At 49.5% G+C, this 26,218-nt stretch overlaps 1 protein-coding gene across 3 annotated transcripts; it reads left to right on the forward strand.

The window, feature by feature from the left end:
• Nucleotides 1-699: 699 nt before the first annotated feature.
• C3H10orf90 (chromosome 3 C10orf90 homolog) lies at nt 700-23,840 on the forward strand. Of its 3 annotated transcripts, none has more exons than XM_029059281.2 (8): nt 700-880; nt 3,805-3,899; nt 7,493-8,807; nt 10,210-10,391; nt 11,653-11,848; nt 18,777-18,840; nt 21,533-21,554; nt 22,979-23,840. In XM_029059281.2, the coding sequence occupies exons 1-8, from the start codon at nt 853-855 to the stop codon at nt 23,015-23,017; spliced, it is 1,941 nt and encodes a 646-aa protein (XP_028915114.1). In that variant the 5' UTR covers nt 700-852; the 3' UTR covers nt 23,018-23,840. The 3 variants fall into 3 exon arrangements, with proteins under 3 accessions (XP_028915114.1, XP_028915112.1, XP_028915113.1); XM_029059279.2 differs by having other exon boundaries at nt 701-880; nt 21,533-21,632; XM_029059280.2 differs by having other exon boundaries at nt 701-874; nt 21,533-21,632.
• The last annotated feature ends 2,378 nt before the right edge of the window (nt 23,841-26,218 follow it).

Consider the following 26,218-nt stretch of genomic DNA (forward strand, 5'->3'; position numbering starts at 1 on the left):
GAGATAGATAAAGGTCATCAGGTTGTCCCATGTGGGGCTCACAGTCTTCATCCCCATTTTACAGATGCGGTCACTGAGGCCCAGAGAAGTGAAATGACTTCCCCAAAGTCACTCAGATGATAAGTGGTGGAGCCAGGATTAGAATCCACTACCTCTGACTCCCAAGCCTGTGCTCCTTCCACTAAGCCATGCTGCTTGTCTAATCACAGCCTACTGTCTAATCTCTTCTGCAAATCACTTCACTTCTCTGGGCTTCAGTTACTTCATCCATTCATTCATTCACTCCGTTGTATTTCCTGAGCGCCTACTCAGTGCAGAGCACAAGCGCTTGGGAGAGTATAACAATAAACAGCCATATTTCCTGCCCGTAGTGAGCTGACAGTCTAGAGACGACTGTGAACTCCCTGTGGGACATGGACTGTGTCCAACCTGATTAGCATGTATCTACCCCGGCTCTTAGAACAGTGCCTGGCACAAAGTAAGTGCTTAAGAAATACCGTAAAAAAAAAGAGGAAGAAGCACCAGTTAAGCCGGCCTCAGCCTAAATTCAGAAACTGCTCCTGGTACTGGGGTTGGCACTGGGGCCGGGGCTGGGGCTGGAGCTGGGCTGGGGCTGGGCTGAAACCCCCATGGAACGGTGGTCAGGCTGGATTGCCATGCCAACATGCTGATGTCACAGCTGGCAAGAATCGTGGTCCTGTCCCCTCTGGGCACTGCCCCCGGCCGGCTCCCATGGCCTCTGGGCCCTGTCCATCCTTGCCAGGGCCTGTCCAGCCTCCCGCTGGGCAGTTTTGCCCCCATTTGGGCCGGGTTTGGGTGAGATAAGGAGAGGCCTCCAGGACTTCAGAGGACATGAGCCGGCCCACGAGGACAGGTGGAGGTGACTTCTGGGGCCTCGGGGCAGGGGACCGGGAGGGCCGGGGTGGAGGGGCACTAGGGAAGAGGGTCTCCGATGGAAGCAGCGTGGCCTTGTGAGAAGCAGTCTTGCTCAGTGGAAAGACCCGGACTTGGGAGTCAGAGGTTATGGGTTTGAATCCCTGCTCTGCTACTTGTCAGCTGTGTGACTGTGGGCAAGTCACTTCACTTCTCTGTGCCTCATCTGTAAAATGGAGATTAACTGTGAGCCTCACGTGGGACAACCTGATGACCCTGTATCTACCCCAGTGCTTAGAACAGTGCTCTGCACATAGTGAGCGCTTAACAAATATTCATTCATTCATTCAATAGTATTTATTGAGCGCTTACTATGTGCAGAGCACTGTACTAAGCGCTTGGAATGAACAAGTCGGCAACAGATAGAGACGGTCCCTGCCGTTTGACGGGCTTACGGTCTAATCGGGGGAGACGGACAGACGAGAACAATGGCAATAAATAGAGTCAAGGGGAAGAACATCTCGTAAAAACAATGGCAACTAAATAGAATCAAGGCGATGTACATTTCATTAACAAAATAAATAGGGTAATGGAAATATATACAGTTGAGCGGATGTTGTTAAATACCATCATTATTATTATTATTAATGGTTAGAGCACAGGCCTAGGAGTCAGAAGGTCATGGATTCCAATATCAGCTCTGCCACTTGTCTGCTGGGTGACCTTGGGTAAGTCACTTCACTTCTCTGTGCCTCACTTCCCTCATGTGTAAAATGAAGATTAAGACTCTGAGTTCCATGTGGGACAGGGACTGTGTCCAACCTGATTATCTAGTATCTACCTCAGGGCTTAGAATAGTGCCTGAAACATAGTAAGCACTTAACAGACACCATCATTATTATTATTATCCCAGGAACAACATGGGCTCACAGAGGGAACATCAAGATGAACTAAGAAGAGGGGGTTTAACATGGTGCCCCTATCCTGCCTGACAGGACAGACAGACCAGACCAGGGATCTGTGTGATGGCACAGAATTGTTATTATTGCTAGTATTATTATTGTTATTACTATTATTAGTAATAATAATAATTGTGTTTTTTTAAGCACTTACTATATGCCAGGCACTGTACTAAGCCCCGGAATAGGACATGCCAAACAGATTGGACACATGGGACTCAGAGTCTCAATCCCCATTTTACAGATGAGGTAGCTAACACACGATGAAGAGAAGCGATTTGCCCAAGGTCTCACAGCATACAAGTGGCAGAGTCAGGATTAGAACCCATGTCCTCTGACTCACAGGCCTGCACTCTATCCACTAGGCCGTAAGGCTTTTTCACTTATATTGTGCAATCTGAGGTACCTTGCTGCAAGATTGATTGATTGATTGATTCATGGATTGATTGAGAGCACAGCTCTCCCCACTTCTAATTCTTTCTGCAAGTCCAACCCCTCCAGGAAGTCTTCCCTGATTTCTCTCTCATCTCCTAATCCTATTTCCCCCTCAACTGCCACTTCAGCCTTTGTGCGCTCACACTCCAGATGTACCTATATACATATCTTTACATGCTAGTACATAATAACAATAATAGTAATAGCAACAACAATAGTAATAATGATGACGTTTGTTAAGAGGATTCTATTTGCCATGCACTGTACTAAACACTGGGATAGACACAAGATCATCAGGTCAGGAACAGTCCTTGTCCCCCTCCCTTGTAGAAGGAAGAACAGATATTGGATCTCCATTTTACAGTTGAGGAAACTAAGGTACAGCGAAGTGAAGTGACTTGCCCAAGGAAACACAGAAGATAAGGGACAGAGCAGGGATTAGAATAATAATACTAATAATAATAATAATGTTGGTATTTGTTAAGCGCTTACTATGTGCCCAGCACTGTTCTAAGCACTGGGGTAGACACAGGGGAATCAGGTTGTCCCACGTGGGGCTCACAGTCTTCATCCCCATTTTACAGATGAGGGAACTGAGGCACAGAGAAGTTAAGTGACTTGCCCACAGTCACACAGCTGACAAGTGGCAGAGCTGGGATTCGAACTCATGACCTCTGACTCCAGAGCCCATGCTCTTTCCACTGAGCCATGCTGCTGTTGGTATTTCTTAAGCACTTACTATGTGCAGATCGCTGTTCTAAGCGCTGTTCTAAGATACAGGGTAATGAGGTTGTCCCACCTGAGGCTCACAGTTAATCCCTGTTTTACAGATGAGGTAACTGAGGCATGGAGAAGTTAAGTGACTTGCCCACACAGATGAACCCAGGTCCTCTGACTTCAAGGCCTATGCTCTTTCCACTAGGCCACGCTTTTTCCCTAATTTATTTTACTGTCTGTCTTCCAGGCTAGATTATAAACTCCTTGAGGGCATCAATCACACCCACTAACTTTTGAACACTTCCAAACGCTCAGGACAGTGCTGAGTGCTCCTTGAAGTCAGGGATCATGTAATAATAATAATAATAATGGTATTTGTTAAGCGCTTACTATGTGCCAAGCACTGTTCTAAGCCCTGGAGTAGATACAAGGTAATCAGGTTGTCCCATGTAGGGCTCACGGTCTTCATCCCCATTTTACAGATGAGGTCACTGAAGCCCAGAGAAGTTAAGTGACTTGCCAAAAGTTACACAGCTGATAAGTGGTGGAGCTAGGATTAGAACCCATGACCTCTGACTCCCAAGCCCGGGCTCTTTCCACAAAGCCACGCTGCTTATTGCATTTTCCCAGGTGCTTGGTGTACAGTGTTCTGCATACGATATATTGTAAACTCCTTGAGGGCAAGGGTTGGGTTTGCCAACTGTAGTGTATGCTCAGTGCTCCAGACGTGATAAGCTTTCCATAATTTTCACTGATGGATGAATGGATGCATTGATTGATTGATTGATTGACAATGGGCCCATCTGTCTGGTTTTCCCAGGGTCCGCAGCGATCCAGGGCAGCGCCGACTCCCACCCGCCCCTGAGAAGACTCCGCTCTGGGAATGTGGCCGGAACCAGCCCCAGCTTCACTAAGGTAGCCATCTCTGTCTTCTGCAAGCCAAAGCCACACAACGCCGTCCACAGTAGGGGATGCTCGCCCTCCTCCCTGTGTAGTGCTGTCTGCCTCCTCGCATATTGCTCGCCCATCTCCCTGCTCAGTGCTCGTCCACCACCCTGTGCAGTGCTCACCTATCTCTATAGGCTCAGAGAGCCGAGCCCTGCAGCGGGAGCCTGCACAGGTGTCAGGTCAGGGGTTTGTGTATCTGCGGGTTCAACCCTTTGGGGCTTCCATTTGGTGGGGTGGGCTGGGAGCAGGTGAGAGGCTCAGCGGCAGAGCAGTCAATCAATCAGTCGTATTTATTGATAGCTTTCTATGTACAGAGCACTGTACTAAGCACTTGGAAAAGTAAAATACGACAGAATTAGCAGACACGTTCCCTGCCCATAATGAGCTTACAGTATGTGGGGGACATAGACATTAGTATGAATGAATTGGTCATTTATAATGTAGAATTTAAATATAAAGAGCAGGTGCAGGAGTCCCAGGTGGAGGAGAGAGTGTCATGCTGCAAGATGAAGCTTGTGGCTCTTCCCTGGCCTCAGAAGCGGGTGAGGGTGTTTCTACTTTCCAAGCGCCTAGTACAGTGCTCTGGGTTTTGTTTTGTTCTGATTTGCTTTGCAGTCTGTCTCCCCCATTTAGACTGTGAGCCCGTTATTGGGCAGGGATTGTCTCTATCTGTTACCGAATTGTACATTCCAAGCGCTTAGTACAGTGCTCTGCACATAGAAAGCACTCAATAAATACTATTGAATGAATGAAGCTCCATCCCATTAATGAAACCCAAAGATTTCCAGTTCCTGTGACCTCTGGTCAATCAATTAATCAGTTAATCAGTCAATTATTTATTATTATTATTTATTGTATTTATTCAGCTCTTACTGTGTGCAGAGCACTCTACCAAGCACTTGGGAGAGTACAATATAACAGAATTCGTAGACATGTTCCCTGCCCACCACAAGCTTAAAGTCTAGGGAATCATCATGGTCTAGTGAAAAGAGCACGGCCAGGGAGTTAGAGGACATGAGTTCTAATCCTGACTCTGCCACATGCTTGCTGTGGGACCTTGAGCAAGTCACTTCATTTCTCCATGCCTTAGTTACCTCATCTGTAAAACGGGGATTACAGGTGTGAGCCCCATGTGGGACAGGGACTGCATCCAACCTGATTACCTCTTATCTATCCCAGTTTAGAACAGTGTTTGCCCCATAGTAAGCATTTAACAAGTCCAACGATTATTATTATTATTATTAGAGGAAGAGACAGACTTTAATATAAATGAATGACGGATATGAACATAGGTGCTGTGGGACTGAGGAATAAAGGATGCAAATCTAAGTGCAAGGGTGCACAGAAGGGAGTGGGTGAAGAGAGTGATTTCTGCTTCTAGCCCGCAGACGGCTTGGGGAGAGGGTGGTCAGGCAACTAGGCCAGCCATCCACGGACAGTGCTCAGGTTCCCGCCCCAGCGAGGGTCTGGATAATAATAATGTTGGTATTTGTTAAACGCTTACTATGTGCAGAGCACTGTTCTAAGCGCTGGGGTAGACACAGGGAAATCAGGTTGTCCCACGTGAGGCTCACAGTTAATCCCCATTTTACAGATGAGGTCACTGAGGCACCGAGAAGTGAAGTGACTTGCCCACAGTCACACAGCTGACAAGTGGCAGAGCCAGAATTCGAACCCGGGTCCTCTGACTCCCAAGCCCGGGCTCTTTCCACTGAGCCACGCTGCTTCCGGATTCAGGACGGTCAGCTCCCCTGTCCAGAATGGTTGTGGTGTCGGACACTTCTTGTTGGGCATTTTCACTGTCAACGTCCGGCCTCCCAATACCATGGCTCTCAACATCAAGTCCCACAACTCAGACAGGGTGGCCGCGTCCATGTTCTAGAAAGATGATCTGAGCAGTAGAGTCAGTCAGTTGTATTTATTGAGTGCTTACTGTGTGCAGAGCACTGTACTAAACAGGTGGGAGACTATAACAATAAACAGACACATTCCATACCCACAACAAGCTTACAGTCTAGAGAGGGAGAAAGACATTAATAAAAATAAATAAAGTACCGATATAGACGTAAGTGCTGTGGGGCTGGGAGAGGGGATGAATAAAGGGAGAAAGTCAGAGTAATGCAGAAGGGCATGGGAGAAGAGGAAAGGAGCACTTAATCATGGAAGGCCTCTTGGAGGAGGTGGGTCTTCAATAAGGCTTTGAAGGGAGGGAGAGTAATTGTCCATCGGATTTGAGGCGGGAGGGCATTCCAGGCCAGGGGCAGGACATGGGCGAGGAGTTGGTGGGGAGAGGGAAGATTGAGGAATAGTGAGAAGGTTAGCATTAGAGGAGGCAAGTGTGCAGGCTGGGTCGTCATAGGAGAGTAGCGAGGTGAGGTCGGAAGGGGCAAGGGGATTGACTGCTTTGAAGTCAATGGTGAGGAGTTTTTGTTTGATGCAGAGGTGGATGGCCATCCAGTGGAGTTTCTTGAGGAGTGGGGAAACATTTCCTGAAGGTTTTTAGAGAAAAATGATCCAGGCAGCAAAGTGAAGCATGGAATGGAGTGGGGAGAGACAGGAGACTGGGAGGTCAGCAAAGAGATTGATACAGTAATCCAGGTGCGACAGGATAAGTGATTGTAGTAACATGGTAGCAGTTTGGATGGAGAGGAAAGGGTGGATTTTAGTGGTGTTATGAAAGTTGGACGAATAGGATGTGGTGACAGATTGAATATGTGGGTTAAATGAGAGAGAGATGAGTCGTGGATAAGGCCAAGGTAAGGCCAAGACTATTTCATAATTATTATTTTTATGGTATTTGTTAAGTGGTTACTATGTGCCAGGCTCTGAACTAAGTGCTGGTGTTGTTACAAGCAAATTGGGTTGGACATAGTCCATGTCCCACATGGGGCTCACAGTCTCAATCCCCATTTTACAGATGAGGGAAATGAGGTACAGAGAAGTGAAATGACTTGCCCAGTGACACACAGCGGACAAATGGCGGAGTTGGCATTAGAACCCATGACCTTCTGATTCCCAGGCCTGTCCTCTATCCACTATACCATGCCACTTCTCTTACTCCATCACGCTGCCTCTTCTTCCCCTTAGACTATAAACCTCTTGCGGGCAGGGGATATCTCTACCAACTCTGTTGTATTGTACTTTTCCAAGCGTTTAGTACAATGCTCTCAATAAAACAATTAATTGATTGAGACAGTGCCAGTAGAGCAGGCAGGTCTGCACAGGAAGGACCCCTAGGAGGGTCAGTGGCCCACACTCAGTCCAAAAAGTGGGTTCTCCTGTCCAGCAGCCAGTTTGAGGGTGAGCCGCCTTCTCATGGACAAGATCGGCTGTGCATTGACCTGCTCTGCGCCCCGGCTCTGGAACCGCACCCCCAAGATGGTGGGGTCACAGGGGCATCAAAAGGCGGGGTGGGTGGGGATTGAGTGGGGAGGAGGCTGGTGGGGCAGACGGGAGCTGGGACGAGGAGAAGAACAGGGAGGCCCACATCGTCCTTGAGCAGATGGACCACTGGCATCTCTATTTTCTCCCCCCACCTCCTGTCTCTCCCTTGTTTGCAGGAAGTGACATCATGGCGGAGAGGAGGACTTGTCTCCTGGCCGCTGACTGAGGGGAGCACGGGACTGCTGGCTCCATCCCCACAGAGGGTGACATCATGGGTGGGGCACAGGGTGAGCAGCACCCATGCAGGGTCAGCAACTTCTGTCAACCGGCCAGGCATACCAGGGCCGGTCTCCAGCCATGCCACCATCGTGGCCCGGACTGACATGAGCTCTGGACAGAAGCCACGGCCTGGTTGTCCGAGGAAGGGCTTCGCATACATCACCATCACAGCCAGGAGAGTGGGGCCCCCTACCTCTGCACCCGCCCAGACCTCCCGTGGAGCTGCCGGAGACCCTCCCCACATGATGTTTGTCAGGGGCGAGGGGCTAGGGAAAGCCCCCACCCAGCCCATCGGACACATCCACCTCACTGGCCCAGCCCCCCTCACCAGCCACTCCCACTCAACTGGCCATGGACACCTCTCCAGCCGTGTCCACCAAACGCATGCCTACCTCACCAGCCACAGCCACCTGGCCGGCCACAAATGCATTACTGGCCCTCCCAGCCTCACTGGCCATGCCCACCTCTCAGGCCCCACGGAGTACTTCCACCCCACCCACACTTCCGGCCCCGTCCACACCACTGGCCACACCCCTGGCCACTCTTCCACTGGGCCCTCAAGCAGACAAGGACAATCATTCCATCAGGGAGACTTGGGGAGCATCGGATCATCGGCCCCTTGCTCGCGGATGCGGGCAGGTGGGGGTCCGGCCTGGGAGACCAACATCCGACAGCCAGGGGCCAGGGCGGACCACTCAGTGAGCACCTTTCCCAGTGCCCCGCCCCGTCTCTTCACCTCCTGCCTCTTCCTGCGAGTTTCTTGGCCAGGCCCCCGTTCGGTTTCCCCTTCTGCTGGTCCGCCTCCCACTCTTGCCACTGCCAAACAGTCTCCAGGCCCCAGGCCCCGGACACAGTGGTCTGCCACTGCTCTGTTTCCCGAGGAAGACGCCCACAGCATAGACCCCGGAGGCATCGGCAGCCAGTCTCAGGTCAGGCTGGTGAGGGACAGCACAGGAGGAGATGGGTCCGGGCCACAAACAATCTGGGATGGCCGGTGGGAACGGCCACGTGACGGGCCACCATCACAACATGAAGGGGTGTTGGACAGTGACAAATTGCAGCGGACACAGTCCCTGGGGACCAGGGCAGGCCCCTACCAATCGGCCAGCAGAGTCAGCGTGGTGCCAGCGAGGACGGGAAAAGAAGATGAAGCCTCGAATGGCTGGAAACACGTGTCAGCTGTTGCCTTCACCGACTGGAGCTGCTTGGCAGGTATGTGAGGCATCTGATATCAGAGCAGGATTGGGTACATGAAGCGGGCAATCAGAGAGCAGGATTAGGCACATGAGGCATGCGATCTCAGAGTGAGACCAGATATGTGAGGCATGCGATCCCAGCTCAGGATATGGTACATGAGACGTGCCACCCTTAGCCAAAAATCAGATGTGCGCATGGCCCCATCAGTCGCAAAAAACCTGCTCCAGGGATAGAGAATCCACTTGGTTTCCTTGGAAAAGGTGGTGTAAGAGCAGCCCCATAGAAGAAGAGGGTCTGGAACCCAGGACCTCTGACTCCAGCCCACTCTCCACCACGGGCCACATGACATGGCAGCCCCGGGCCACTTGTCCAGCTGGGACAGATGCCAACCAATTGCACCAGCCTCCTCTGGGCTGCATTCAGCAGGGACCATCTGGGTGAACGCCATAGGGGCCTAGCATAGCCCCACCAGATCCAAGCCTGCTCCCCAATTAATAATAATAATAATAATAATAATAATAATAATAATGGTATCTGTTAAGTGTTTACTATGTGCCAAGCACAATTCTAAGCACTGGGGTAGATACAAGGTAATCAGGTTGTCCCACGTGGGGCTCACACTCTGAATCCCCATTTTACAGATGAGGTAACTAAGGCACAGAGAAGTTAAGTGACTTGCCAAAGTCACACAGCTGATAAGTGGTGGATCCAGGATTAGAATTTATGACCTCTGACTCCCAAGCATGGGCTCTTGCCACTAGGCCATGCTGCTTCTGAATTAAACCTTATTGCTCCAATCCCTCTCTTTTCTGTATTGTCTCTGCACTTGGATCTGTGAATGTCATTTATTTAGTTATATTAATGTAGACTATATGCCCCTTGTGAGCAGGGAATATGTCTTCCAACTCTTTGTATTGTTCTCTCCTGAGTGCTTAGTACAGTGCTTTGCACACAGTAAGCACTCAATAAATACCATTTGACTGACTGATTGATTGTCATCAACTCACAGTGCTCCAGTACTCCTTTGATAAGGGTGAAGTTGCTAATTTACCACAGCGGGGAATTAAAGGACAGAAACCAAAGATATTTATTTATGTAAATGTTACTAATACTGCTACTAAATATCCCCTTTTCAGTCTTCCTCTTGTCTGTGTATTTTAATATCTACCTTCTCCTTTTGATCATCAGTCCCTTGAGAGCAGAGATCATGTCTTTTTAACTCTGTGGTACTCTCCCAAGCATTTATTTCAGCGTTCTGCACATGTAGTGAGCGTCAGTACATACCGTTGATCAATTGTGTGATAGATCCCTTCTCCTGGCAAGGCTAATCAATAACCCTATCTCTACGTGGCCTGGGAACCGGGCCGAAACGGGCCAGTGCTGGGTTGCCTGAACGTGGTGCCAATCTATCTTCCAGGTGACTCCAAGCGCCGTGATTTCACTGCGATGCGAAAGAGAAGCGAGAAAAGCAACAGATCAGAGATGCTCCTCAAGCCCTTGACCTTCTCAGCGGCCGCCATCTGGAGCCCAGATGCTTCTCACTGGCCGGTTGTCGACTCTGAGTCAGAGAAGACCCCTCCCAGCCCCCTGACCCTAAGGGTAAGGATTCTGGGTCTTTGGGAGGGGCCCTGACCAGTCCCTCTTGTGGGGGTGGAGGTGGTGAGGCTTTTTGGGGAATCCCCAGGGCATGACACCAGTAAGATTTGGGGTTCCTCATGTGGCTGTTACCTCAGGCCTAGGAGTCTGCTCCATGAGGGTGGGGGACACTGGAAGGCATTGGCCAGCTCAGGAGAGACAGTGGTCCTTGGTCATTGTAATTCTTGCTAAGCACTTACTATGCGCCAAGCACTGGGATAGATACAAGGTGATCCCGTCCCGTGGGGGCTTGCAATCTAATGGGGACGAACCACAGATATTGAGCAGGTCATTCAAAGTGGCCTTAGGCCACCAGGAGAGACGGGTGGCCCTTGGCCAGTTCAGGGGAGATGGGGGGCCTCTTAGCTGGTTCAGGGGAGACCAGAAACCCTTGACCAGTTCAGGGGAAATGGGAGACCCATACTCATTTCAGGGGAGACCGACAGTTCTTGGTTTATTCAGAGACCAGCAGCCTTCGACTGAGTCAGGGGAGATGGGAGAAAGCTATCCGGTTCAGGGGAGACTACCAGCCCCCGGCTAGTTCAGGGAAGATGGGAAACATATCTAATTTAGCCAGTTCAAGGGAGACCAGTGGCCCTTGGTTGGTTCAGGGGAGACTAGCGGCTCTCGTTTGATTCAGTCAATCAATCAATCCATTTACTCAGTGCTAAATAATAATAATAATAATAATAAAAATGATGGTAATTGTTAAGCGCTTACTATGTGCAAAGCACTGTTCTAAGTGCTGGGGGAATACAAGGTGATCAGGTTGTCCCACATGGGGCTCACAGTTTTGATCCCCATTTTACAGATGAGGTAACTGAGGCACAGAGAAGTTTAGTGGCTTGCCCAAAGTCACACAGCTGACAAGTGGCAGAGTCAGGATTTGAACCCATGACCTCTCGACTCCCAAGCCCATGCTCGTTCCAGTGAGCCATGCTATGGGCAGAGCACTGTACTTAGAACTTGGGAGAGTACAGTATAACAGAGTTTGTAGACACGTTTCCTGCCCATAGTGAGCTTACAGTCTAGGGGCAGGAAGAGGCCAGTGGCCCTGGGCTGGTTCAGGGGAGATGGAAGAACCAAATCCAGCTCAGGGGAGAGCAGTGACCCTTGGCCTGTTTGCGATGTAGTGCTTCAGCGCATAGAACAGTGCTTGGCACATAGTAAGTGCTTAACAAATACTATTATTATTATTATTCTGCAAATCTGCTTCTCTTCTCAGGAAGCATTGCAAGTACACCGTCCTCAGTTCATCTCTCGCTCCCGGGAGCGTCTGGAGAAGCTGCAGCACATGGTCCAGCAGAGGAAGGCGCAATGCCGTGGCAGAAGTGCAGAGACCCAACCGGCCACCCCCGCACCCACCCCCACTCCCAAGCTGAGCAGGAAGAAGCAGTTCACGGTCCCTCACCCACTCAGTGGTCAGTAGCTGGAGGGTGGGAAGCACAGGTGGACCAGACACTTTTTGGATCACCTGAGTCAATCACACTATCAGATTTATTGAGTGTTTACTCTGACAGAGCACTGTACTAAGCACTCGAGAGAGTACAGAATAATAGAATTGCTAAACATGTTCCCTGCCCACAAGGAGCTTACAATCAAGAAAGAGAGATAGACATTGAAATAAATGATTCCACTGAACTCCCCTGGACATAAATCCTGTGGGACTGAGGGTGGGGTACAGTAAAGGTGCAGATGCAAATGCAATGGTGATATAGAAAGGAGTGGGAGAAGAGGAAATGAGGGTTTAATCAGGGAAGGCCTCTTGAAGGAGATGGTTTTTAACAAAGCTTTGACAGTGGGGAGAATAATCTTCTGTCACAAATGAAGGGGGAAGGTGTTCCAGGACACAGGCAGGATGTGGAGGAAAGGTCAGTGGTGAGATAGTTGAGAATGAGTAGGTTGGCATTAGAGGTGCAAAATGTTGGTATTTGTTAAGCGCTTACTACGTGCAGAGCACTGTTCTAAGCTCTGGGGTAGACACAGGGGAATCAGGTTGTCCCACGTGGGGCTCACAGTCTTAATCCCCATTTTACAGATGAGGTAACTGAGGCCCAGAGAAGTTAAGTGACTTGCCCACAGTCACACAGCTGACAAGTGGCAGAGCCGGGATTCGAACTCATGACCTCTGACTCCAAAGCTCGTGCTCTTTCCACTGAACCATGCTGCTTCTCTAAATGTGTTGGCGGGATTGTAGTAGGAAATCTGGGAAGTAAGTTAGAAGGGGACAAGGTGATTGAGTACTTTAAAGCCGATGATAAGAAGTTTCTGTTTGATGCAGAGGTGGATGGGCAACCACTGGGAGAGGGAAAATGTGGACTTGAGGAGAGGGAAAATGTGGACTGAACGTTTTGGCAGAAAAATGATCCAGGCAGCAGAGTGAAGTATGGATTGGAGTGGAGAGAGGCAAGACGCAGGGAGGTCAGTGAGGAGGCTGATAGAGTAATCAAGGTGGGATAAATGCCTGGATAAGGGTGGTAACCTTTTCAGTGGAGAGAAAAAGGAGGATTTTAATGAAGTCGTGAAGGAACCTACAGGATTTGGTGACAGATTGAATATGCCGATTAAATGAGAGAAATAGTCAAGGATAATTCCAAGTTGAGACAGGGAGGATGGTGGTGCTGTCTACAGTGATGTGATGTCAAGGGGAGGGCAGGGTTTGGATGGGAAGATGAGGAGTTCTGTACTGCTTAATGCTACTATTACTATTACTACTAAATCCCAAATTGCAGGAGGATAAGAAAGCACCCTTAAACCTTGCTTGTTTGGCTCTGATTCCCCAAAACCAGGTTCTGTAGGGGATCAGGGCATAAGTAGGTAGTGCACAGACTCGAAGAAGATGGCAATCTTCCTGTAGATGGTGAGTTGGCCTCATCGAGACAACAGGAGTCAGAGTGGCCAGAGAAGTCCAGGGTGGCCAGGCCAGAGGGGGTTGGGTGGCCAGGCCAGCGAAGGTCCGGGTGGCCTGAGCAGAGGGGGTCAGGGCAGCAGGCCAGAGAAGGTCAGGAAAGCCAGGCCAAAGGGAGTCAAAGTGGCCAGAGCAGAGGGGTTGGGAAGGTCAGGCCAGAGGGAGTTGGAGCAGCCAGGCCAGAGGGAATCAATGTGGCCAGGCCAGAGGGGGGCTGGGGCGACCAGGCCAGAGGGTGTTGGGTTGGCCAGAGCAGAAGGGCCTGGGGAAGCCAGTCCAGAAGGGGTTGGGGCAGTCATAGCAGAGGGAGTTGGGGTGGCCAGGCCAGAGGGGGATGGGGCAACCAGAACAGAGGGGGTCACAGCGTCTGGGCCAGAGTGGGTCAGTGAGATCAGGCCAGAGGGGGTTGGAGCAGCCGGGCCAGGTAGGGTAAATGAAGTCCGGCCACACAGAGTAAGCGTGGCAAGGACAGAGAGGGTTGATTTCAGAGCTGTGAAGGTCTCAGGCCTCCTTAGTTGAACGGCTCACCTCAACAGGGATGAGAAACTCCTTCCTCAAAATATAAATCAATAAATACAATTGATTGAGTGAATGATCCTCTGGTCCCAGTATAGGCTTAGCAATCTGGCCAGAGTTAGTCTTGAGTTTCCTGTAGTCATGGCGTTTACTGAGAGCCCCCATGGAACAGGGCACTGTACTAAGCACAGGGCAAAGGGTGACAGATACTCAGATGGGTACCCTGCTGGCAAGGCGCTTCCACTCTAAAAGGGAGACAGACAGAGGAATAAGTACAAACCATGTAACCAGTGGCTACTTGAATAAGCGTGTCTGCATAAGTGCTGCAACTGGGTATAAATGGGCCCTTGTGAGCGCCCAAGCCTGACCAGATCGATCAGTCAATCAATGGTATTTGCTGTGTGCCTAGTGTATGCATAGCACTGTACTGAGCACTTGGGAAAGTACAGTAGAGTGACCTCTACTCTATCCTAATCCTCCTCGATGCCTCAACTGCCTTCAACCCTGTGGACCATCCCCTTCCCCTGGAAACAATATCCACCCTTGGCTTCACTGACACTGTCCTCTCCTGGTTCTCCTAGCTCTTGGGCCTCTCCTACTCAGTCTCTTTCCTGGGCTCCTCCTCCATCTCCCACCCCCTAACTGTTGGTGTTTCTCAAGGTTCAGTTCTGAGTCCCCTTCTAATCTCCATCTACACTCACTTCCTTGGAGAACTCATCTGCTCCCAGAGCTACCTCCTCAATGCAGATGATTCCTAAATCTACATCTCCAGTCCTGATCTCTTACCTGCTCTGCAGTCTCGAATTTCCTCCTGCCTTCAAAACATCTCTACTTGGATGTCCTGCCAAAAACGCAAACTTAACACATCCAAAATAGAACTCCGCACCTTCCCATCCCTGTCCTCCTCATGACTTTCCCATCACTGTAAACAGCACCACCATCCTGCCTGTCTCACAAGCCAATAAACTTGGTGTTAGCCTTGACTCCTCTCTCTCATTCAACCTACATATTTGATCTGTCACCAAATCCTGTCGGTTTTACCTTCACAACATTGCTAAAATCCACTCATTCCTCTCCATCCAAACCACTACCATGTTGATCCAAGCACATATCGTATCCTGGCTTGATTACTGCATCAGCCTCCTCCCTGACTTCCCTGCCTCCCGCCTCGCCCCGCTCCAGTCCATACTACAGTCTGCTGCCCAGATCATTTTTCTATAAAAAACATTCAGTCCAAATTTCCCCATTCCTCAAGAATCTCCTGTGGTTATCCATTCTCTTCCGCACCTAACAAAAACTCCTTACCATCAGCTTTATAGGTTCAATCACCTTGCCTGCTCCTATCTTACTTCCCTGATTTCCTATTGTCATGGGTTATCCCATGATAGTTATGGGAAGTTGTGGGAAGCAGTGTGGAAAGAGCACAGGCTTGGGAGTCAGAGGTCATGGGTTCGATTCCCAGCTCGCCCACTTGTCAGCTGTGTGACTGTGGACAAGACACTTAACTTCTCTGTGCCTCAGTTACCTCATCTGTAAAATGGGGATTAAGACTGTGAGTCTCAAGTGGGACAATCTGATTATGCTTTATCTACCCTGGTGCTTAGAACAGTGCTCTGCACATAGTAAGCACTTAACAAATACCAACGTTATTATTATTATTGTTATTATTATTACTATAACCCAGCCCACACTCTTTGCTCCTTTAATACCAACTTACTCATTGCAAGTCTCTGTTATCTGCCTCACTGCCGATTCCATCCCCCTTCATATAAGACAGACCACCATTCTCCCCACCTTCAAAGCCCTCCTAAAATCGCATCGCCAAGAGGTCTTCCCTGCCTGTCTAAGCCCTTATTTCCCATATTTTCTCTCCCTTCTGAATCACCTATACTCTTGGATCTGCCCTCTGAAGCACCTGATACTCACCCCATCCCTACCCCACCCCTAGCTCCACATTCTCTTCTATTTCCCCTGTCCGAAACTTATTTTAATGTCTATCTCCCCTGCTAGACTGTGAACTCCTTGAGGGCAGGGATCCTGTCTACCAACTCTGCTGTACTGTATTCTTCCGAGTGCTCAGTGCACTGTTCTGCACACAGTAAGTGCTCAATAAATACCACTGATTGATTCATTCATTCATTAGTGGGCAGGATCATTCCCTTCATGGAGCTTACAGTTTACCATAGTAATATTGGTGGTATTTGTTAAGCACTTACTATGTGTAAAGCACTGTTCTAAGCACTGGGGGATACAAGGTGATCAGGTCCCCCCACGTGGGCCTCACAGTTTTAATCCCCATTTTACAGATGAGGTAACTGAGGCACAGAGAAGTTAAGTGACTTGCCCAAAGTCACACAGCTGGCAAGTGGCAGAGCTGGGATTAGAACCCACGACCTCTGACTCCCAAGCCCGGGCTCTTTCCACTGATCCAAGCTGCTTCTCTAAGTAATAGCTGTAGTAGCAGCAGGAGTCCCCTCTAGACTCATATTGTACTCTCCCAAATGCTTAGTACAGTGCTCTGCACATAGTAAGTGCTCAATAAATACAATTGAATGACCAATAATAGCGCAGCATGGCTTAGTGGAAAGAGCCCGGGTTTGGGAGTCAGAGGTTGTGTACACCCCATAAGTCCGCCACTTATGAGGTGTGTGACTTTGGGCAAGTCACTTCACTTCTCTGGGCCTCAGTTACCTCATCTGTAAAATGAGGATTAAGACTGTGAGCCCCAAATATGACAACCTGATTACCTTGTATCTACCCCAGCTCTTAGAGCAGTGTTGACACATAGTAAGTGCTTGACAAATGCCATTATTAGTATTATTATTATTATGAATTAAGTGTGTGTATGTGTGTGTGTGTTTGTTGGAGCAATGCACTGTTTTTGAGAGAGGACAATAGCATTAATAGACATGATCCTCACCCTAAAGGGGCTCACAGTCTACTGTGAGAAGGGCACTGTACTGAAAGCTTGTGGGAGCATAATAGAGTAGACACGATCCCTTCCTTCAAGGAGTTGACAGTCTAGTGAGAGAGGACACTAAAATAAATTGTAGGTAAGGGAAGCAGCCAAGTATAAGGATTCATACCTAAGTGCTGTGGGGGTGGGTGAGGATGAGGGAGGGGGAGGTGAGTATTCAAGGACTTTGGGGGGAATTCGTGCCTGGGTGAAGAGTAGGAGCCTCATTCACTCTTTCATTCATTCATTGAGTCGTAATTATTGAGTGCTTACTGTGTGCAAAGCACTGTACTAAGCACTTGGAAAGTGCAATATAGTAATAGAGACAATCCCTTCCCAATGATGGGCTTGCAGTCTAGAAGGGGGGAGGCAGTCAACAAAACAAAGCAAGTGGACAGGCATCAATACCATCAATATAAATAAATAGAATTATAGATATATACACATCATTAATAAAATTAATAGAATAAAAATATGTACATATATACACAAGTGCTATGGGGTGGGGAGGGGCGTAGAGCAGAGGGAGGGAGTTGGGGTGATGGGGAGGGGAGGAGGAGCAGAGGAAAGGGGGGGCTCAGTCTGGGAAGGCCTCCTGGAGGAGGTGTGCTTTCAGTAGGGCTCTGAAGGGGGGAAGTGTGCTAGTTTGGCCTCCCATGGACACGGCCCCCACGGGCACAGCTCCCACAGACATGCTTCCCATGGACACAGCTCACACAGACACAACTCCCATTAACACCACTCCCTCGGAAGTTCTTCCCTGGATATGGTTCCCACATACAGTTCCCATGGACGTGACTCCCACAGACCCAACTCCCACAGACACAGTTCTTTCATTCAATCATATTTATTAAGCACTTACTGTAAGCGCTTGGGAAAGTACAATACAGCAATAAAGAGTGACAATCTCTGCCCACAACAAGCTCACAGTCTAGAGGCGGGGAGACAGACATCAGTACAAATAGACAGTGCAGATAAATAAAATTACAGATATGTACATAAGTGCTGTGGGGCTGGGAATGGGGGGGAAGGCAAAGAGAGTGAATCAGGGTGACGCAAAAGGGAGTGGGAGATGAGGAAAAGTGAGGCTTAGTCTGGGAAGGCCTTTTGGAGAAGGTGTGTCTTCAGTAAGGCTTTGAAGGTGGGGAGAGTAATTGTCTGGCAGATTTGAGGAGGAAGGACATTCCAGGCCAGAGGTAGGATATGGGCCAGGGGTCTGTGGTGAGACAGGCGAGATGGAGACAAAATGAGACGGTTAGTACCAGAGTAGTGAAGTTTGAGGGCTGGTTTGTAGGAGAGAAATGAGATGAGGTAGGTGGGAGTAAGGTGATGGAGAATTTTAAAGCCATTGGTGAGGAGTTTTTGTTTGGTACAGAGGTGGATAGACAACTACTGGAGATTTCTGAAAAGGGAGGTGACATGTCCAGAACGTTTCTGTAGAAAGATGATCCGGATCCGGGCAGCAGAGTGAAGTTTGGACTTAACTGGGGAGAGGCAAGAGACTGGGAGGTCAGCGAGGAGGCTGATGCAGTAATCTAGGTGGAATAGGATGAGTGATTGTATTAATGTGGTAGCGGTTTGGATGGAGAGGAAAGGGTGGATTTTAGCACTGTTGTGAAGTTGGTACTGACAGGATTTGGTGATGGATTGACGATCTGGGTTGAATGAGAGAGAGGAGTCAAGGAGAACATCAAGGTTTCGGGCCTGCGAGGTGGGAGGGTTGGTGGGTCCCACGATTCCCACAGTTCCCACAGTTCCACTTCCCAAGGTCACAGCTCACACGGACACGACTCCCATGTACACAGCTCCCACAGACGTGGCTTCCACAACCATAGTTCCCACAGACACAGTTCCCACGGATACATTTCCCACGGACTCGGCTCCCACGAGCATGGTTTCCATGGACACAGCTCCCACAGCTGTAGCTCCGAGTGGTCTTTGAAATGAACTGTCTATTTTCTCTTTTTAGACAACCTGTTCAAGCCCAAGGAAAGGTTCATTTCAGAGAAGGAAATGCACATGCGTTCTAAAAGGTACCTCAGCGTTGGAGTGTGGGGGACCAACAAGGGGGAATACACAGCGGGAGTCCTACAGGGGATGCAAGGGGAAGCATGGGCCCGGGTCCCTTTCCCAAGTGGCTGTTGTTGTGTGCTCATTTGGCACATTTGCCCGTTCCCCCACCCCACCATCACTGGATCTGCCCCTCTAGGCTGTAAGCTCACTATGGGCAGGAAATGTGTCTGTTTATCATTGTACCGTACTCTCCCAAGTGTTCAGTACAGTGCTCTGCACACAGTAAGCGCTTAGTAAATACAACTGACTGACTAAACTGCAGGGCCCTTGGAAGAGGAGAGTTTGGACTAGCTTCGGTGTTCAGGGTGCTCCTGATGGGAGCGGGGGGTGGTGCTACCCAAGTTCACCTCCAGGGCCCTAAAACAGGGTCAGAAAGCTGCTTGGGAAACCTCAGCCCGAAGCTTCCCAGCGGGGCCGGGTCTGACTGGAGTCTGACTAGGGTCCGGGGTCTTGGGGTGTGTGGGAGGAGCAGAGAAAGCCAGGCACCCCTCCGTTTCCTTCTATCCACTGTTCCCTAAGGGCTCCCAGAGGCTTCTCGTTTGGTCCAAGCACTGTTTCAGAGTTGCTCAGAGCCAAACAAGTCCAGGGTGATCCTGGTGACCCCTGGCCTGCTGAATCAAGGCCTGTATCCCAATTTTTTTTAAAGAGTATTTGTTAAGCACTTATTATACCAGACACCCTACTAAGCACTGGAGTAGATACAGGCTAAACAGTTGGACACAGTCTATGTCCCGCACGGGGCTCACAGTCTTAATCCCCATTTTACAGATGAGGTAACTGAGCCACCAAGGAGTGAAGTGATTCACCAAGATCACACACCAGACAAGTGGCAGAACCGAGATCAGAACCCTGGTCCTTCTGATGCCCATGCTTTATCCACCAGATTAGATTGTAAACACCTCAGGCAATCAGTCATGGAATTTACTGATCACTTACTGGGTGCAAAGCACTATACTAAGCATTTGGAAGAGTAAGGTATCGACCCTTAGAACAGTGCTTGGCACATAGTAAATGCTTAAAAAATACCATAATAATAATAATTTGGTAGACATGAGCCCTGCTCTCAAGGAGCTAACAATCTAGTGGAAGACAGTTCCTCAAGGTCCTCGAGAGTGGGGCTATTACTCTTATTATATGCTCTGAATCACCCAGTACAGTGCCCTGCACACAATAGGCACCCAGTATAGTGTTCTACTTCCCATAGGCACCTAGCAGTGTTCTGCACATGGTAGGTGCCCAGTACAGTATTTTGCACATATTAGGCACCCTGTGCAGTACTCCACACACAGCTGATGCCCAATACAGTTCCCTGCACACAGTAGGTGTCCAGTCCAGTGCTCTGCCCATACCAGGCCACTCTGTGCAGCACTCTGCAAACAACAGGCACCCAGTACAGGGGTCTTCATACAGTAGGCACCCCAGAAACACTGATGATCATGATGAAGAAGAAGATGGGTAATGAAATGCTTAGACTATACAGCATGATCATTCACTCTCTCTTAGCAAAAGGTGACCCCAGATCAGGCTACACCCACTCCCACTCATGAAAACAGTTCAGGTTTGTACCCAACCCCATGTCCATGTGGCCTGGGTCTTCTGATTTTTGGCGGTGGAGGGACCAATTCTAGGGGGGCTTATTTGGGAGCAAGCGAGCAAGCCGATGGCAGGTTTGGGCACAACCATTTGGAGCCAGCTCAGGGTCTCACTCTGTCCCCACTGAGGGGTTGGGAAGGAGGAGCATGGCTGGGAGGTTGGCGGTCAAGGCTTGGTCACTGACGGTCAGTCCAAGATGCTGCTTATCCAAGGGTCGGGGCTACCCGTCAGTCCCCGTGGGGCCCGGGAGCTCGGGGGGCCGGAAGACAATACCTCTGGTGTCTGGCCACACCCGGGGGCCCCAGACCTCCTGAGGCCTCTGCTTGACAGCCTGATGCATCTGACAAAGCTGACCACTTTCCCCACTCCCACCCAGAGAGGTTGCAGAGAACTGACCGACAGACCAACTGACCGACCGACTGACTAATGGAGTGACCGATGAACTGACCTACCAACCGGTTGTGACCAACCAACCAACTGCCCACCTGAGTGACCTACTGATTGACCGCCCAATCACCCTCCTGACTGCCCAACTGTCTGACCAACAGAATGACTATCCAACCACCTTCTTGACCGACTGACCAACCAACTGCCCAATCGACTGACCAGCCAACTGCCTACCTGACCGAATGACTGACCAACTGCCCAACCAGCGACCCAATTGACCGACCACCCAACCACCTAACTGATCACCCTCCCGACCACCCAACCGACTGACCACCCGACCACCCGAACGACCACCCAACTGAATGACCACCCAAATGCCCACCTGACTGACTGACCGACCGCCCAACCCTTCTGACTGCTTGACTGACTGCCTGGCCAACTGCCCGCCCACCTGACTGCCCAACTGAGTGCTTGACTGCCCACCTGACCGTCCAAACGCCTGACAACTTGACCCACCTGAATGAGGCATCTCTGGCTCTGCCCCATCGAGGGCCCCTTCAATCAATCTATCAGTGCAATTTATTGAGTGCTTACTGTGTTCAGAGCACTAAACTAAGTGCTTGGGAGAGTGCAGTAGAACAGAGTTCTGACTGGCTTCTCATTGGCTTCTAGGATCTACGACAACTTGCCCGAGGTGAGAAAGAAAAAAGAAGAGCAAATGAAAAGAGTCATTTTACAGACCAATCAACTCCGAGCTAAAGTCTTCAAAAAGGTCCCGGGATTTAAAGATGCCCATTTTACCCTGGGAGTCGGGGGGAAGGGGGAGGAGGCAGGGTGGGGTTTAGGAGGAGGGGAGGACTCAGAAAGCGGCCAGGCTAGGAAGCCACATTTTGGGGAGCTTTTCATCATGGATAGGTTACTGTCGGGCCTGGCCATGGTCAGATTCATTCATTCATTTATTCAATCATATTTATTGAGCATTTACTGTGCGCAGAGCACTGTACTAAGTCCTTGGGAGAGGACAATACACAATAAACAGACACATTTCCTGGCCACAACAAGCTTACAGTTTAGATGGTTGGGAGAGGCAGACATTAATATAAATAAATGAATTACAGATATGTACATAAGTGCACTGGGGCTGGGAATGGGGAAGAACAAAAGGAGCAAGTCAAGGTGATGATGCAGAAGGAAGTGGGAATGGAGGAAAAGAGGGACTTAGTGAGGGATGACCTTTTGGAGATGTGCTTTCATTAAGATTTTGAAGCAGGGGAGAGCAATTATCTGTCCTATATGAGGAGGGAGGGCATTTTAGACCAGAGGTGGAATGTGGACGTGGGGTCAGCAGAGGCAAATAGTGATGTGAGGTGAAAGGGGGGAAGGTGATTGCTTAAACACCAATAGTGAGAAGTTTTTGTTTGATGCCGAGGTAGATGGGCAATGACTCGAGTTTCTTGAGGTGTGAGGATGATGTGTCCTGAACATTTTTGTAGAAAAATGATCCAGGCAGCAGAGTGAAGAATGAACTGGAGTCAAGAGAGACAGGAGGCTGGGAGGTCAGCAAGGAGGCTGATGCAGTGATCTAGGAGGAATAGGATGAGTGATTGTATTAACTTGGTAGCAGTTTGGATGGAGAGGAAAGGGTGGATTTAACCATGCTGTGAATGTGGGACTGACAGGATTTAGTGATAGACTGAATTTGTGAGTTGAATGAGAGAGAGGAGTCAAAGATGATGCCAAGGTTTCAGGCATGTGAGACAGGCAGGATGGTGGTGCCGTCTACAGTGATGGGAAAGTTAGGGGGAGGTTAGGATTTGGGTGGGAAGAGAAGTTCTGTTTTGAAAAGGACTGGTCACTGTCAGGCCTATCCACTATCAGTCCTGGCCACTGTCAAGAATGGTCACTGTCAGTCCTGGCCAGTGTCAGGTATGGTCAGTGTCAGACCTGGCCACTGTCAGGCCCCTTCGAAGAGCCGGGCTGCGGCAGGAGGCCAGGAGTCCGGCTCAGACACAGCCCATGCAGACCAGGCCCTTCCTCAGTGATCATCTTTCTCTCTCTGCCTGTGAGGGCCCTGTGTAAGCTAAACACTGACACCTCTGTTCCTTTCTGCCATTCTAGCAACTGCTGGACCAGCTCCTCCACAGAAACACAGATTAGCTGGGTTGCAGCTCCGGCCCGCTTCCGTTCCCTGCACCCAGAATGACTTTGGACTCTGGCTTAGCACCCACACACGCCAACACCTCCAGTCCCAGCCGGGAAGCGATGAGGTCCGGCCTCCTCTCTCCACAGCGTATGGGAAGCGGAGCACTGATGCAAGAGCCATCATCAAGCCTGGACATTCACAGCCACATGACCTACTAGTTGGGGACACTGCAAGGAAGGAATTTCAGGGCAGGGTGGCTTCCATCCCACCCATTTCTACCACTGAGGCCCAGGCAGGGAAAGCTGTCAAAAATGCAGCGAGCTCATCCTTCCAAGGTTTCCTCCCGACTGCTTCCTGGAGGGAAAACCCACAAGAAAATCAGGCTCGGTGATCTTTTAAGGATGTAAAGTGAAGTGAAGTGAGCGGGGAGGGGGTCCAAGGCACCTGGCTCGAGGGTCTACGGGCTGCCACCATCATTAACGTGGTGGGCCGACGGAGCGAGGAAGAGTTCCAGGCAGAGACACCTGCCATCACGCCCCTCCAACAGCCATTTGCGCCACTTTCCTCTCTGGCCTTGCTCCTCACTGCTTCCTGCCCCTTCGCTGGGTTTTGACAGAGCAATTTCGGTAAGGGATGGCGAATTTGGACAGAGAAACCTGCAGACAAATAGCTGGAACAAGGGCTAAGTCACTCCGGAGTTTCTCCTAAAACCTGCAAAATGACAGTATCTGCGCTCTATCTACCCACCTTGGGTTTTTTCCTATGCACATTGGAAAGTTTAAAAGCAATTAGTTTTTTCTCCAAAAAGTGGAAATAAACGTTATCAGAAGAAAATTGTTATATGACTCTTCTATCACTAAAAGTTCACTCATTCATTCATTCAATTGTATTTATTGTGTGCAGAACACTGTACTCAGTGCTCAGGAGAGTATAATATAACAGTAAACAGATTCATTCCCTACCCCTAATGTAAGAAACACACAAAAATCTATTTGTATCATAGGATTTATCAGTAGGAAGAAAATCAGGGTCACTGTCTCTCCTCAGTGCAATGAACTTCCCAGTTCTTGTTCCTTGATTCTAGCACTCTTCCCAGATTTTCACACAGAGCAATTACTGAATTTCCAGTTGTACAACAACTTGTTTACATAAATAACTTCATATACTTGTCCACCTGCATCTTTTACGATCTGTTATTACAGCAGATCCGGAAGCAGAAGAAACAGCAAAGCAGCATTGCCTAGTGGACAGAGCATGGGCCTGGGAGTCAGAAGGACCTGGGTTCTAATCCTGCCTCCGCCATTTGTCTGCTTGGTGGGTCCTTGGGAAAGTCATTTGGCTTCTCTGTGCCTCAATTACCTCAGGTGTAAAATGGGAATTAAGACTAAGCCTTAGATGGAATGGGGACCGAGTTCAATCTGATTAACTTGTATCTACCCCAGCACTTGGCACATAGTAGGTGCTTAACAAATACCAGATTTTAGAAAAAGAAGAGAAGAGAAGGCAGAGAAGAGAGAGAAGGCAGAAAATGAGCACAAACAAACAGATGGCTAAGCCAAGCAAAGGTGAAGGCAAGGAGCCCACCAGATTCTGATGATTATGTTCGGCTGGCTGGCTAAACCTTCATTCGCTAGTGATGTTTTTAATCACAGCTAGAAAGTTTGTTATGCCGGGTTCTTCTGGGCAGATACTGACAAGGCCCACTCAGTCAAGCAATAAATTGCATTTATTGAATGCCAATGTGTGCAGAATGCTATACTGAGCACTTGGGAGGGTACGTGACGCAGTAGACATGATCCTTGCCCTCAGAGAACTGATAATCTGCTGTGGCAGAGCACTCTACTGAGCACTTGGGAAGATACAATAGAGTCTAGGGTTTAGAACAATGCTTGGCACATAGTAAGCGCTTAACAAGTACCATAATTATTAGTTGGTAGACATGGTTCCTACCCTCAAGGAGTTTGTAGTTTACTGGGTGCAGAGCACTGTACTGAGCCCTTGGGAGAGTACAGTAGAGTTGGAAAACATGACCCCTGACGTTTTTTGAGCACCCGCTAGGTGCTTGAAAGTACAGAATAATAAAACAACACATTCCCTGCCCACAAGGAGCTTTTTCTTAATGGTATTTGGCACTTACTATGTGCCGGGCACTGTACTAAGTGCTGGGGTTGTTACAGAGTCCTTGTCCCAGTCTTAATTCCCATTTTACAGATGAGGTACAGCGGGGACAGACATTATGGCTAGATTGTGGGGTGAAGTTGTGGGCCATGTTATGTGGCCATGTTGAGGGGACGTTGAGCTGCCATCATTCACTTGTATCTATTAGGCGCTTACTGTGTGCAGAGCACTAAATTAAGCATATGGGAGAGTACTGTATAACAGACACATGCCGTGTTTTGTGACGACGTTATGGGGTCACGCTGAAGGGATGTTGAAGGGCTTTGTTGTGTGATGATGGAGAAGCAGCATGGCTTAGTGGAAAAAACTGGGTTTGGGAGTCAGAGGTCGTGGGTTCTAATCCCTCTTCTGCCACTTGTCAGCTATGTGACTTTGGGCAACTCACTTAACTTCTCTGGGCCTCAGTTCCCTCATCTGTAAAATGGGGATGAAGTCTGTGAGCCCCATGAGGGGCACCCTGATTACCTTGTATCTACCCCAGTGCTTAGAACAGGGCTTTGCACATAGTACATGCTTAACAAATGCCATCATCATCATTATCATTATTATTATGTTATTGGGTCATGTTGAGGGGATGTTGAACGGTTGTGTTGTATGACGATGTTGTGGGGCCATGTTGGGTGGCCATGGCTGCATTTCTAACTAAGCTCGGCACTCTTCAGCTTCGACCAAGCCCGGTTGAGCCCAGCTCGATGGAGGGTGCATTAACCTGAGGGCTTTGGACGCGGGTGGAGAGTGTAAGAATCTCCACGGGCCAGGGAGCGCAGCCTGCTATTTTAGCAGCTTCATCCAGGTGCTGCTGGAACACGAGCAATTATAACGAGGGTGGTGGGCTGTCCTGTCAAAAATGGTGAACCGGCCTAGGGCCTTCTCCTCCTGCTGCTGGGCGAGCTGTGACCGGAAGCCCTGGAGCGAGTCCATGGTGGCCCCTGGTTAGAGGGGAGGCTGCTTGGCCTTGGATGGCAGAACTGGCGAGGGCAGAGACCTGTCGCGGGCCTCAGACCCCCAAGCCCTGGTGTTGGTAGTGTTCATTATCT

This window comes from Ornithorhynchus anatinus, chromosome 3, assembly GCF_004115215.2.
Source record: "Ornithorhynchus anatinus isolate Pmale09 chromosome 3, mOrnAna1.pri.v4, whole genome shotgun sequence".
Classification (NCBI taxonomy): domain Eukaryota; kingdom Metazoa; phylum Chordata; class Mammalia; order Monotremata; family Ornithorhynchidae; genus Ornithorhynchus; species Ornithorhynchus anatinus.

Coding starts and splice junctions, on each gene's coding strand:
- C3H10orf90 (XM_029059279.2), top strand. CDS start 853: ATGAGCCGGCCCACGAGGACAGGTGGAG. Junction 10,392..11,652: donor CCAGCCCCCTGACCCTAAGG/GTAAGGATTCTG, acceptor TTCTCTTCTCAG/GAAGCATTGCAAGTACACCG. Junction 18,841..21,532: donor ATGCACATGCGTTCTAAAAG/GTACCTCAGCGT, acceptor ATTGGCTTCTAG/GATCTACGACAACTTGCCCG.